Raw genomic sequence first — 12,754 nt, forward strand, 5'->3', positions numbered from 1 at the left:
GCTGGGGGGGGGCGCTCTGAGAGGCAAATATAAACCTTATACAAGGCTAAAAATACCTCACATATAGCCCATAGGGGCTATATGGAGATATTTAACCCCTGCCTGACTGGAAAAATAGCGGGAGAAGAACCCGCCGAAAAAGGGGCGGGGCCTATCTCCTCAGCACACGGCGCCATTTTCTGTCACAGCTCCGCTGGTCAGAACGGCTCCCAGGTCTCTCCCCTGCACTGCACTACAGAAACAGGGTAAAACAGAGAGGGGGGGCACATTAATGGCTATATATATATATATTAAAGCAGCTATAAGGGAGCACTTAATATAAGGATATCCCTTGTATATATAGCGCTTTGTGGTGTGTGCTGGCAGACTCTCCCTCTGTCTCCCCAAAAGGGCTAGTGGGTCCTGTCTTCATTAGAGCATTCCCTGTGAGTTTGCGGTGTGTGTCGGTACGTGGTGTCGACATGTATGAGGACGATATTGGTGTGGAGGCGGAGCAATTGCCAAATATGCAGATGTCACCCCCCAGGGGGTCGACACCAGAATGGATGCCTTTATTTGTGGAATTACGTGATGGTTTATCTTCCCTTAAACAGTCAGTTGAGGACATGAGGCGGCCGGACAATCAATTAATGCCTGTCCAGGCGCCTCAAACACCGTCAGGGGCTGTAAAACGCCCTTTGCCTCAGTCGGTCGACACAGACCCAGACACGGGCACTGATTCCAGTGACGACGGTAGAAATTCAAACGTATTTTCCAGTAGGGCCACACGTTATATGATTTTGGCAATGAAGGAGACGTTACATTTAGCTGATACTACAGATACCGTAAAACAGGGTATTATGTATGGTGTGAAAAAACTACAAACAGTTTTTCCTGAATCAGAAGAATTAAATGACGTGTGTGATGAAGCGTGGGTTGCTCCTGATAAAAAGTTGATAATTTCAAAAAAGTTATTGGCATTATACCCTTTCCCGCCAGAGGTTAGGGCGCGCTGGGAAACACCCCCTAAGGTGGACAAGGCGCTCACACGCTTATCCAAACAAGTGGCGTTACCCTCTCCTGAGACGGCCGCACTTAAGGATCCATCAGATAGAAAGATGGAAGTTATTCAAAAGAATATATACACACATGCAGGTGTTATACTACGACCAGCTATAGCAACTGCCTGGATGTGCAGTGCTGGAGTAGTTTGGTCAGAATCCCTGATTGAAAATATTGATACCCTAGATAGGGACAATGTTTTACTGTCGTTAGAACAAATAAAGGATGCATTTATCTATATGCGTGATGCACAGAGGGATATTTGCACACTGGCATCTCGGGTGAGTGCTATGTCCATTTCAGCCAGAAGAGCCTTATGGACACGACAGTGGACAGGCGATGCGGATTCAAAACGTCACATGGAGGTTTTGCCGTATAAAGGGGAGGAGTTATTTGGAGTTGGTCTATCAGACTTGGTGGCCACGGCTACTGCCGGGAAATCCACTTTTTTACCTCAAGTCACTCCCCAACAGAGAAAGGCACCGACCTTTCAACCGCAGCCTTTTCGCTCCTACAAAAATAAGAGAGCAAAGGGCTTGTCGTACCTGCCACGAGGCAGAGGAAGAGGGAAGAGACACCAACAGGCAGCTCCTTCCCAGGAACAGAAGCCCTCCCCGGCTCCTGCAAAAACCTCAGCATGACGCTGGGGCCTCTCAAGCGGACTCGGGGACAGTGGGGGGCCGTCTCAAAAATTACAGCGCGCAGTGGGCTCACTCGCAGGTAGACCCCTGGATCCTGCAGATAATATCTCAGGGGTACAGGTTGGAATTAGAGACGGATCCTCCTCATCGTTTCCTGAAGTCTGCCTTACCAACCGTCTCTTCCGAAAGGGAGAGGGTGTTGGAAGCCATTCACAAGCTGTACGCTCAGCAGGTGATAGTCAAAGTACCCCTATTACAACAAGGAAAGGGGTATTATTCCACTCTATTTGTGGTACCGAAGCCGGATGGCTCGGTAAGGCCTATTCTAAATCTGAAGTCCTTGAACCTCTACATAAAAAAGTTCAAGTTCAAGATGGAGTCACTCAGAGCAGTGATAGCGAACCTGGAAGAAGGGGACTTTATGGTATCCTTGGACATCAAGGATGCGTATCTACACGTTCCGATTTACCCCGCACACCAGGGGTACCTCAGGTTCATTGTTCAAAACTGTCACTATCAGTTTCAGACGCTGCCGTTCGGATTGTCCACGGCGCCTCGGGTCTTTACCAAGGTAATGGCCGAGATGATGATTCTTCTTCGAAGAAAAGGCGTATTAGTTATCCCATACTTGGACGATCTCCTAATAAGGGCAAGGTCCAGAGAACAGCTGGAGACAGCTTTAGCACTATCTCAAGAGGTGCTAAGACAACACGGGTGGATTCTGAATATTCCAAAATCCCATTTAATCCCGACAACTCGTCTGCTGTTCCTAGGAATGATTCTGGACACGGTTCAGAAAAAGGTTTTCCTTCCAGAGGAAAAAGCCAAGGAGTTATCCGATCTGGTCAGGAACCTCCTAAAACCAGGAAAAGTGTCAGTACATCAATGCACAAGAGTCCTGGGAAAAATGGTGGCTTCTTACGAAGCAATTCCATTCGGCAGATTCCATGCAAGAATATTCCAAAGGGATCTGTTGGACAAATGGTCAGGGTCGCATCTGCAGATGCACCTGCGAATAACCCTGTCACCAAAGACAAGGGTGTCACTTCTGTGGTGGTTGCAGAAGGCTCACCTATTAGAAGGCCGCAGATTCGGCATTCAGGATTGGATCCTGGTGACCACGGACGCCAGCCTGAGAGGCTGGGGAGCAGTCACACAAGGAAGAAACTTCCAGGGAGTATGGACGAGTCTGGAAAAGTCTCTTCACATAAACATTCTGGAACTAAGAGCAATCTACAATGCTCTAAGCCAGGCGGAACTTCTCCTGCAAGGAAAGCCGGTGTTGATTCAGTCGGACAACATCACGGCGGTCGCCCATGTAAACAGGCAGGGCGGCACAAGAAGCAGGAGTGCAATGGCAGAAGCTGCCAAGATTCTTCGCTGGGCGGAGAATCACGTGATAGCACTGTCAGCAGTGTTCATCCCGGGCGTGGACAACTGGGAAGCAGACTTCCTCAGCAGACACGATCTTCATCCGGGAGAGTGGGGTCTACATCCAGAAGTCTTCAACATGTTAATAGACCGTTGGGAAAGACCAATTGTAGACATGATGGCGTCTCGCCTCAACAAGAAACTGGACAAATATTGCGCCAGGTCAAGAGATCCACAGGCAATAGCTGTGGACGCACTGGTAACTCCTTGGGTGTACCAGTCAGTGTATGTGTTTCCTCCTCTGCCGCTCATACCAAAGGTATTGAAGATCATACGGCAAAGAAGAGTAAGAACAATACTAGTGGTTCCGGATTGGCCGAGAAGGACTTGGTATCCGGAACTTCAAGAGATGCTCACGGACGAACCGTGGCCTCTACCTCTGAGAAGGGACCTGCTACAGCAGGGTCCCTGTCTTTTTCAAGACTTACCGCGGCTGCGTTTGACGGCATGGCGGTTGAACGCCAGATCCTAAAAGGGAAAGGCATTCCAGAAGAAGTCATTCCTACCTTGATTAAGGCACGGAAGGAAGTCACCGTGAAACATTATCACCGCATTTGGCGAAAATATGTAGCGTGGTGCGAGGATCGGAGGGTTCCGACGGAGGAATTCCAACTGGGTCGTTTCCTACATTTCCTGCAATCAGGATTATCTATGGGTCTCAAATTGGGATCCATTAAGGTTCAAATTTCGGCCCTGTCAATATTCTTCCAAAAAGAATTGGCCTCTGTCCCTGAGGTCCAGACTTTTGTCAAGGGAGTACTGCATATACAGCCTCCTGTGGTGCCTCCGGTGGCACCGTGGGATCTAAATGTAGTTTTAGATTTCCTCAAATCCCATTGGTTTGAACCATTGAAAAAGGTGGATTTGAAATATCTCACATTGAAAGTGACTATGTTACTAGCCCTGGCCTCTGCCAGGAGAGTATCTGAATTGGCGGCTTTATCTTATAAAAGTCCTTATCTAATCTTCCATTCGGATAGGGCAGAACTGCGGACTCGTCCGCATTTTCTCCCTAAAGTGGTATCAGCATTTCATCTGAACCAACCTATTGTGGTGCCTGCGGCCACTAGCGACTTGGAGGACTCCAAGTTGTTGGACGTTGTCAGAGCCTTAAAAATATACATTGCAAGGACGGCTGGAGTCAGAAAATCTGACTCGCTGTTTATATTGTATGCACCCAACAAGTTGGGCGCACCTGCTTCTAAGCAGTCGATTGCTCGTTGGATTTGTAACACAATTCAACTTGCACATTCTGTGGCAGGCCTGCCACAGCCTAAAACTGTAAAAGCCCACTCCACAAGGAAGGTGGGCTCATCTTGGGCGGCTGCCCGAGGGGTCTCGGCATTACAACTCTGCCGAGCAGCTACGTGGTCGGGGGAGAACACGTTTGTAAAATTTTACAAATTTGATACCCTGGCAAAGGAGGACCTGGAGTTCTCTCATTCGGTGCTGCAGAGTCATCCGCACTCTCCCGCCCGTTTGGGAGCTTTGGTATAATCCCCATGGTCCTTTCAGGAACCCCAGCATCCACTTAGGACGATAGAGAAAATAAGAATTTACTTACCGATAATTCTATTTCTCGGAGTCCGTAGTGGATGCTGGGCGCCCATCCCAAGTGCGGATTATCTGCAATACTTGTACATAGTTATTGTTAACTAATTCGGGTTATTGTTAAGGAGCCATCTTTAAGAGGCCCTTTCTGTTGTCATACTGTTAACTGGGTTTAGATCACAAGTTGTACGGTGTGATTGGTGTGGCTGGTATGAGTCTTACCCGGGATTCAAAATGCCTCCCTTATTGTGTATGCTCGTCCGGGCACAGTACCTAACTGGAGTCTGGAGGAGGGTCATAGGGGGAGGAGCCAGTGCACACCACCTGACCTAGTAAAGCTTTACTTTTTTGTGCCCTGTCTCCTGCGGAGCCGCTATTCCCCATGGTCCTTTCAGGAACCCCAGCATCCACTACGGACTCCGAGAAATAGAATTATCGGTAAGTAAATTCTTATTATATATATATTCTGGCCAGTGCTGAACTCCAGTAATCATCCTGCACCCTGTAAGTGCCGCCCGAAGTGTGTGTGGGTGCATGGCGTGCAGCACGACCGCTGCACGGTACCTCATTACGGAAGTCTTCTGATCTTCTTTATACTCACCCGGCTTCTTTCTTCTGGCTCTGTGAGGGGGTTGACAGCGCGGCTCCGGGAACAAGCAGCTAGGCGCACCAAGTGATCGAACCCTCTGGAACTAATGGTGTCCAGTAGCCTAAGAAGCAGAGCCTTTGAACTCAGAAGAAGTAGGTCTGCTTCTCTCCCCTCACTCCCACGAAGCCTGTAGCCAGCAGATCTCCCTGAAAATAAAAACCTAACAGAAAGTCTTTTTAGAGAAACTCAGGAGAGCTCCCCTAGTGTGTGTCCAGTCTCTCTGGGTACAGAATCTAACTGGAGGAGGAGGGGCATAGAGGGAGGAGCCAGTTCACACCCATTCAAAGTCTTATAGTGTGCCCATGTCTCCTGCGGATCCAGTCTATACCCCATGGTCCTTGTGGAGTCCCCAGCATCCTCTAGGACGTAAGAGAAATGTACAGAGTTTTAGAGCCAGCAAACTACCATTTCTAATACAAATACATCATCCTGTTTTGGTGTATACATCGTATGCATGTACATACATACTGTACTGCCCTGCCATCTGTTTCTTCACACTAGAGAGCTCAAGGTCTGAAATTTCCTTCTAAGGTGTAAATAACATGCACATGCCTCATCAGTGTAACAGCATCGTCCACTGTGTAACTATAGGTATGCAATACTCTTTAGCCAAACTAGCTGTGAAATCTAGAGACCTAAAGACATGAAATACATGTGAAATAGCTCTACTTTGAATTATAAAAAAAGAAAAATTACAGACACAGAGAAAGCAGTATACTATACATATAAAAGACTAAGAGCAAAGGTAAATAGCATATGCGTTATTCCCACTTTGGATATAACGGAATTTTCATAAGAACCAATCAATTAATGCAGCCCATTCCTTCAATGTGTCCATAATACTGTATTTCTAAATACTGAAGATTTTTAACATTTTATAAAAAGCCTGCAATGTAAATGTAAATTGCATACCACCTATTCAGAAAGCCACAAATGTCAAGAGGGAGGGGTCAGGGGTGGGATGCAGTCAAAATGCTGGCGGTCGGGTTCCCAGCGTTCAGGAGACCACCAACGCCGGAATCCCAACGGAGAGCATTTTACTGACAGCCACCATACCAACACCCATCCCTAATTCCCACTCGGTTGGTGGGTCCACGCCACCAACTGAGTTGGAATAGACCCTATGGCAAACTAAGCTCACCACCAGGACCGAGGCGTGGCGAGCACAGCAAACACGCAAGGCGACTCGCTGACTATTCTGGCAGACGGGACGCCGCTGTTGGTATACGGACAGCCTGCATTCCATCTGCCAGTATATCATACCGGATACGCAGGGGCAATTACTAGACACATTTCCAGAGATTTTAAAATGCCTTAATATTTTGTTTTGCTAGTAAGGTTATAACACAGCTTTATGATTTACAACTACAGCTATCTACAGGACTTGCATACCAGGAACTGTTTGGGCTCAATTCAAAAAGGGCGAATTACAGTTGACCCAGCAAAGAAACACCGGAATTGTCAATTTTTGTTCAATGGTCATTATTGGGCTATCCAATTAAAACCCATTTTTTGGTGTGAAACACATAGGGGGGAATTCATATCGCACCCCGATCTCCTGTCTAAAGTGACGGGAGATGGCAGGGTAATATTCAAATGCCCCCACTTATTGCGCCCATTACACTCTGGTTCATGCGCGCAAAGCACCTAAACCAGACTAAAGTAATGGGCGCGGGCGTGAAAAGACCAGTCTCTCTAAGCGCATTTCTGTCCGCTACCCTCTGGGGTAGCGAGTGGAAATAAACTTGTTGTGCCCGTTGGCAGCAACATTAGAATAGCTACGGGCATCCGCGATTGCTGAAGGGAGGTTACATTTTAATACGGCTCATAGGATCCGCAAAAAGCTATGCGTTTTCGCGGCAGTGATTGCAGAAGAAATGGTTACTTATCAGGCAAAACTAAATCAACAAAATATGCCGGCATCAAGGCTAAAAGGATAATCCCATGCGAGTAAATTAGCCACTGTATTGAATACCGTCCTAAATCACTGATGAAATACACTACTCTACACTACTGGTGAACCTGCACTTCCAGCTATCAAACCAACTGTGCTTTGTCACTTGCCTCCATTCCCTTCCTTATATCAAGATACTGCCTTTGTCCTAAAAACACTCATGAAAGTGGACATGTCACTGTCTCCCACAAGATCAACACAGTCCTTGCCTGCTGTGACCAAGGCGCCCACTGATTCGATCAACTATGTTAGGAACATCCCTAAGACCCAATTGGCTAAACGCAGGGAGCAGTTATGCTGGACAGAAGATTAAATGGTGAAAAAAGCAAATTGGTCGTTAGCATAAACTCTGTGTGGCTCGTTGGTGGTAAACCAATGTTTCCCAAAGTCATTCCTGAAACCACCCTAACAGGCCATGTTTCAAGAGTCTCCATGCTTAGGAACGGGTGACTTAATAAGCACCTTGTCATTTTAATTAAACTCAACAATGGATACCCTTAAATCCTGCAATGTGTTAGGGTGCCTTGAGGACCAAGCTTGGGAAATGGTATAAATGTCAACCAGAGTGTGGGGAGTGGATTACTTCCCACACACACCAAAGATAGAGCATCGGATCATCTGCTGAAAACATTGCCCATCTGACTAATCCCCAGATTACGTAGGATAGCCAGTGATTTCACTCTGCCAGGGCCGGGAATTCTGTGTCAGTCACAGACCCTGGCACACTCAGCGGTGCAAGTCACAAAGTGCCCCGGGAGCGAACTTGCTGTACAAGACCTAAACAGATCTCTCACCACCACTGTATGTAAACCATTGGGTTTTCATAAAACACTGGCTTAGGTCACTGGCCTTTATTACAACAGATATAGACAAACATAACGATCATTTATACACAAGTGCCCTCCCATGGTGCATCACTGCCAAGTAATTCCCAGTGTGTTAATTAGATGACATTGCTTGATGTTGGTGGAAGCATTGAGCAACAACCTTTTTTCTGTAATAGTAGAAATAAACAAAGCACACACACAAATAAAATATCTCAAACACACAAAGCAGTAGAGTGTCACCATCTAGTCAATATTTGTCCAGTATAAAATAAGTACATTACTTTTGTTAGGGTTATGCCTGTACATTTAACTGACTGTTCAACAATTGAATATCGTTTTTTAAATTTAAAATCATATTTAATTTAGTTACTGTATGTATAAAACATGACCAAGAGAAATAATGAGAATATGCCACTTTTCAGGGTATACATTCAGCATGCCGGGGGTCAGAATGCTAGCAGTCGAAATCCTGAAAATACAGATGCCGGAACTCTGGTGAGTGTTAAAGTAACCATACACTAGTGCGAATTGGGCCCTTTTCATCCAATTTCGACGCATCAGGCCGAGCAATCGCATGTGTGTGCATCGGATCGGAGCCGGAGATCACAAGGGCTGCACTATAGATTTACAGCCATGGCTGGGATCGCATACGATACATCGTATACAGTCTTTTGCATACAGTGTATCGTATCCAATCCTGCCACGCGGGAAGCTGCCGGGTAGTTCATGGGAGAACGTATGCGACTTCTGCCATTGGCAAAGCGGCAGTAGTGTATGGAGACCTGCAGTGAAGTGAGAGTTAGGGTGGTTGGTTGGGAAGGTAAATATATTTAAGTCACCACTGTTGGGATCTCCTCCATCAGGATACCCCTCTTGGTGGTCTATTCATGTAGCAGTGAAAAGCCCTGTTTTGCGTTAAACAGGGCTTTTCTCTGCCTAGTGCAATTCACAGAGCGGGTTACCGTGGAGAAGTCTCTGACTTCTCCAGCGGTACCCCCGCTCTGTGCCTGAATCGCATCACCATACCTTTGTATGGTGAGTGCGATTCATGAAGGTGCGGAAAGCTCTGCTTTCCGCTTCTCCATGGGGTTCAGGTTCGCCATCTCAGGATGGCGTAACCTGAACTGCGGTGCGGAGACAGCAGGGAGGCTCAATGCTTCCCTGCTCTGCACCCGGCGCTGGCTCCGCACTCCCGACCTCCCAGCAGCCACTGCGGCCTGCCGGGAGGTCAATAAGCTGCGCATGCGCAAAGGGACCTGCTGCCAGACTCCGCGCATGGTAGATGCTAGATTCAAGTGGCCTAAAGGTGGGTACACACTAATAGATATATCTGCAGATCAATTGGTCTGCAGATATATCTATGGACGGATCGGGCAGTGTGCTGTGCATACACACTGCCCGATCCGTCGGGCACTGACGTCATGAACTGGGCGGGCGTGTACACACGCCCGCCCAGTTCAGCTGTCAATCACCGCCGGCCGCCGCAGCATGTGTACGGGCGGTCGGCCGCCCCGTACACACACAGCAACGCACCAATATATCGGTAGATATATTGGCCGTCGGCTGTGCTGCGCGGCCGACGCAATACGTCTGTGAACGACGGAGTTCACAGACGTATTGGCCGTACACACTGGCCGACGGTCCCGCGATATATCGGCCGTTCAAGAGAACGGCCGATATATCGACCAGTGTGTACGGGCCTTAAGGGACCTTTTACGTCAGGGGGAGGAGCCACGACATGAGGGGAAGGAGCAAGGCCAGCGGGATAGTTCCTCTACTATCCACGCCACCAACTATTACCTTTAGTAACACGGTGGCGAGCGAAGCGAGCCACTGAGCCCGAAGCGTGGCAAGCCAGCGAGGGTACATTTCTGGTACCCTGTTCGGCCATGGCTCCTCCCCCTGATGACGTGGCTCCACCCCTTGTGACATCAGAGATCCCTTACCCCGCCCAGATTTAGAACCAACCCTCCACGCATCGCAGTGAGGGACCGCTGGAGCAGTGGCGTCACAACGGGGGTGCGGGCCGCTCCCAGGTGTCACCCACCGAGGGGTGACACCAAAATGCCGGCTCCTGCAGAGTGACAGAAGCCGAGTGCTGCACTGTTATATTATGTGCAGCACTCGGCTCCTGTCACTGTGTAGGAGCCAGCACTGCAATAATCAAAAAACGGGTTCCGCCCGTGAAGCCCCGCCCCTCTGTTTAAGCTCCGCCCATTCCCGTGAAGCCCCACCCCTTTATACTCGTTGCCGCACCGGGTGTCACAGAGGTGAGTGACGCCTCTGCGCTGGAGATAACCTCACCGCAGGAGCCCCAGACACTGCATCATCAGAAGGGTGAGTATACATGAATTGCTACTTATTACAGCTATACATCGCATCGAAGCGATGCGATGTATAGTGGTAAGTAGCAATTCTGTTTTCGTTTTCTTAGTGATTAGACCCCTAGGTCACAAGACCACCGGTAAATGGTACCACACCACTTTTAGGGGTCTATTCATGTACAAAACGAAATCAGAATTGCTACTTATCACTATACATCGCATCGCTTCGATGCGATGTATAGCCGTGATAAGTAGCAATTCATGTATACTTACCCTTCCGTCGATGCGCTGCGGTGTCTGGGGCTCCCGCGGTGACGTCTTCTCCGGCGGTCCCTCCCTGCGATGCGCGGGGTCCAGCGACGGTCCCTTTGCGCATGCGCACGGTGTTGACCTCCCGGCCGGCCGCAGTGGTTGCTGGGAGGTCGGGGGGCGGAGCCAGCATGAGGTGTCGAGCAGCGATCAGGGAAGCATTGAGCTTCCCTGACGTCTCCGCACCGCAGTTCAGGTTACGCCGTCCTCAGATGGCGAACCTGAACTCCATGAACCTTCATGAATCGCACTCACCATACAAAGGTATGGTGATGCGATTCAGCCACAGAGCGGGGGTACCGCTGGAGAAGTCAGAGACTTCTCCACGGTAACCAGCTCTGTGAATTGCGGTAAGCAGAGAAAAGCCCTGTTTACCGCAAAACAGGGCTTTTCTCTGCTTCATGAATAGACCCCTTAGTAGTTTTTAGAACTGTGGACATTCCTGCTATTCTCATAAATGCCAGCCCTCCCATTATTTGCAGGTTCAGACTGACAGTCGGCTAGTCTGGCCTTGACCAGTACTGTCTATGAATGTGAGCACTGGTGGGTCAGTCCGGGCTCCCAGCGTTCTATTGAGGACAGATGTGGGAGGCTGAGGCTGCCCTGCTCCTGTCAGACTCCCAGGCCAGCCTATGTATAGAGAGGACACTGACAGCTGAATCGTAGACCAAGTAGATATATACAGACAGTAGTACAAGAGACAAAAATACTGTATGGTCACTGTTCAGGCTCCACGCACCGGGGTGACCACACTTCTGTTACATGGCTGCACTTTACGACATGTGTGTGTGACAGACAGAAGCTGCTTCGCAACAACAATGGCCGCGCCGCCTCCCACCCCCCATATACCATGACACTGCTGGCCAGGAATAACCCCGGCGGCAGCAGCTGTGGCGGCAGCACTGCGACTCCCCGGTGTGACGGGTCGGAGCACAGCGGCGGCGGCCGGGGTGTCACTTGCTGCCAGGACCCCGTGCAGCAGCAGCCGGACACAAAGGGCAGCGGAGCTGGGAAGCCCGGCATTGCACAACACGGAACTTTCTCTACTACAGGGGCCACCTGGGGCGCTGTTCCCGTCACACCCGGAGCTCACCCACACAGACACCCGCAGCCGGGTCACCCCCTGTGTGTATGCTACCTACAGCCCACAGTACAGCGCCGGCAACACGTTGGGGGTACAGGGAATATATATAGCGCCGACCCCTCTGCGCCCCGCACCGGCCAGGACATGGGGCACGAGCAGCCGCACGCAGGGGGTACCTCTATGTACTACACACAATGCTGCCGCCGCCTGCGCACAGCAACCCCCTCCCCCTCTCTATGGCAACAGTACTGCCCTCTCCCCACCGCACAGCCCGGCCGCGGGGCTCTCCCCCTACCCCGCACCCCTACCTATGCCGGGGGAGATAGGGGGCTGGGCAGCGGGCATGTAGCGGGTGACACTGGCGTACTACCGCCGCACTCTCCCTCCTTCCTTGCTGCCCCGGGGAGGGGGAAAATTACCTGCAAGCTGTCTCCGCAGCAGGAGCGCAGACTGCGGCTCCGTCATGCTGTACCGATGCGGGTCAGTGACACGGGAGAGGGGGAAGCACAGCTGGTCCGAGCCGTCACCTCTGTCTCCCTCCCCGGCTCCTCTCACTATCTGTCCCTCTCACTCTGCACTCTGGCCTCAGCGCGCCTGCGCAGTAACAACCCTTCCTCCGGAGACTGACCTACACACTGCGCACTCGTGGGGGGAGGAGGCGGCGGCGGCAGCGTGCGGCCATCTTGGGAAGGTCGGGTTACAGCAGACATCTTGGGAAGGTCATACGTAATATGTGGCGTTCCCTGGAAGTTTCCCCCTTTTACACAGTGCAGTACGCAGGTTTTGACAAAACACAGATTGGCATATTATTGTGTATGGACAGATTGGTCTGTATTCATTATTATCATCATCCTATACAAATAAACAATGCGCATTATATACACATGACCCTTACATACATACACAGCCTCTATTTTAATAGCTCAGGACAAGAGTGACTGGA

General features: G+C 49.9%; 1 protein-coding gene across 2 annotated transcripts in view; it reads right to left on the reverse strand.

Moving 5' to 3' along the window:
* UBE2G1 (ubiquitin conjugating enzyme E2 G1) overlaps positions 1-12,536 on the reverse strand; it is a 78,870-nt gene extending 66,334 nt beyond the window's left edge. Inside the window, exon 1 of one of the 2 annotated variants that reach the window (XM_063953706.1) lies at positions 12,440-12,536. In XM_063953706.1, coding sequence (XP_063809776.1) covers positions 12,440-12,521 — 82 coding nt within the window. In that variant the 5' untranslated portion in view covers positions 12,522-12,536. The other variant, XM_063953707.1, reaches the window with a different exon arrangement.
* Between the last annotated feature and the right edge of the window lie 218 nt (positions 12,537-12,754).

This window comes from Pseudophryne corroboree, chromosome 2, assembly GCF_028390025.1.
Source record: "Pseudophryne corroboree isolate aPseCor3 chromosome 2, aPseCor3.hap2, whole genome shotgun sequence".
Lineage (NCBI taxonomy): Eukaryota > Metazoa > Chordata > Amphibia > Anura > Myobatrachidae > Pseudophryne > Pseudophryne corroboree.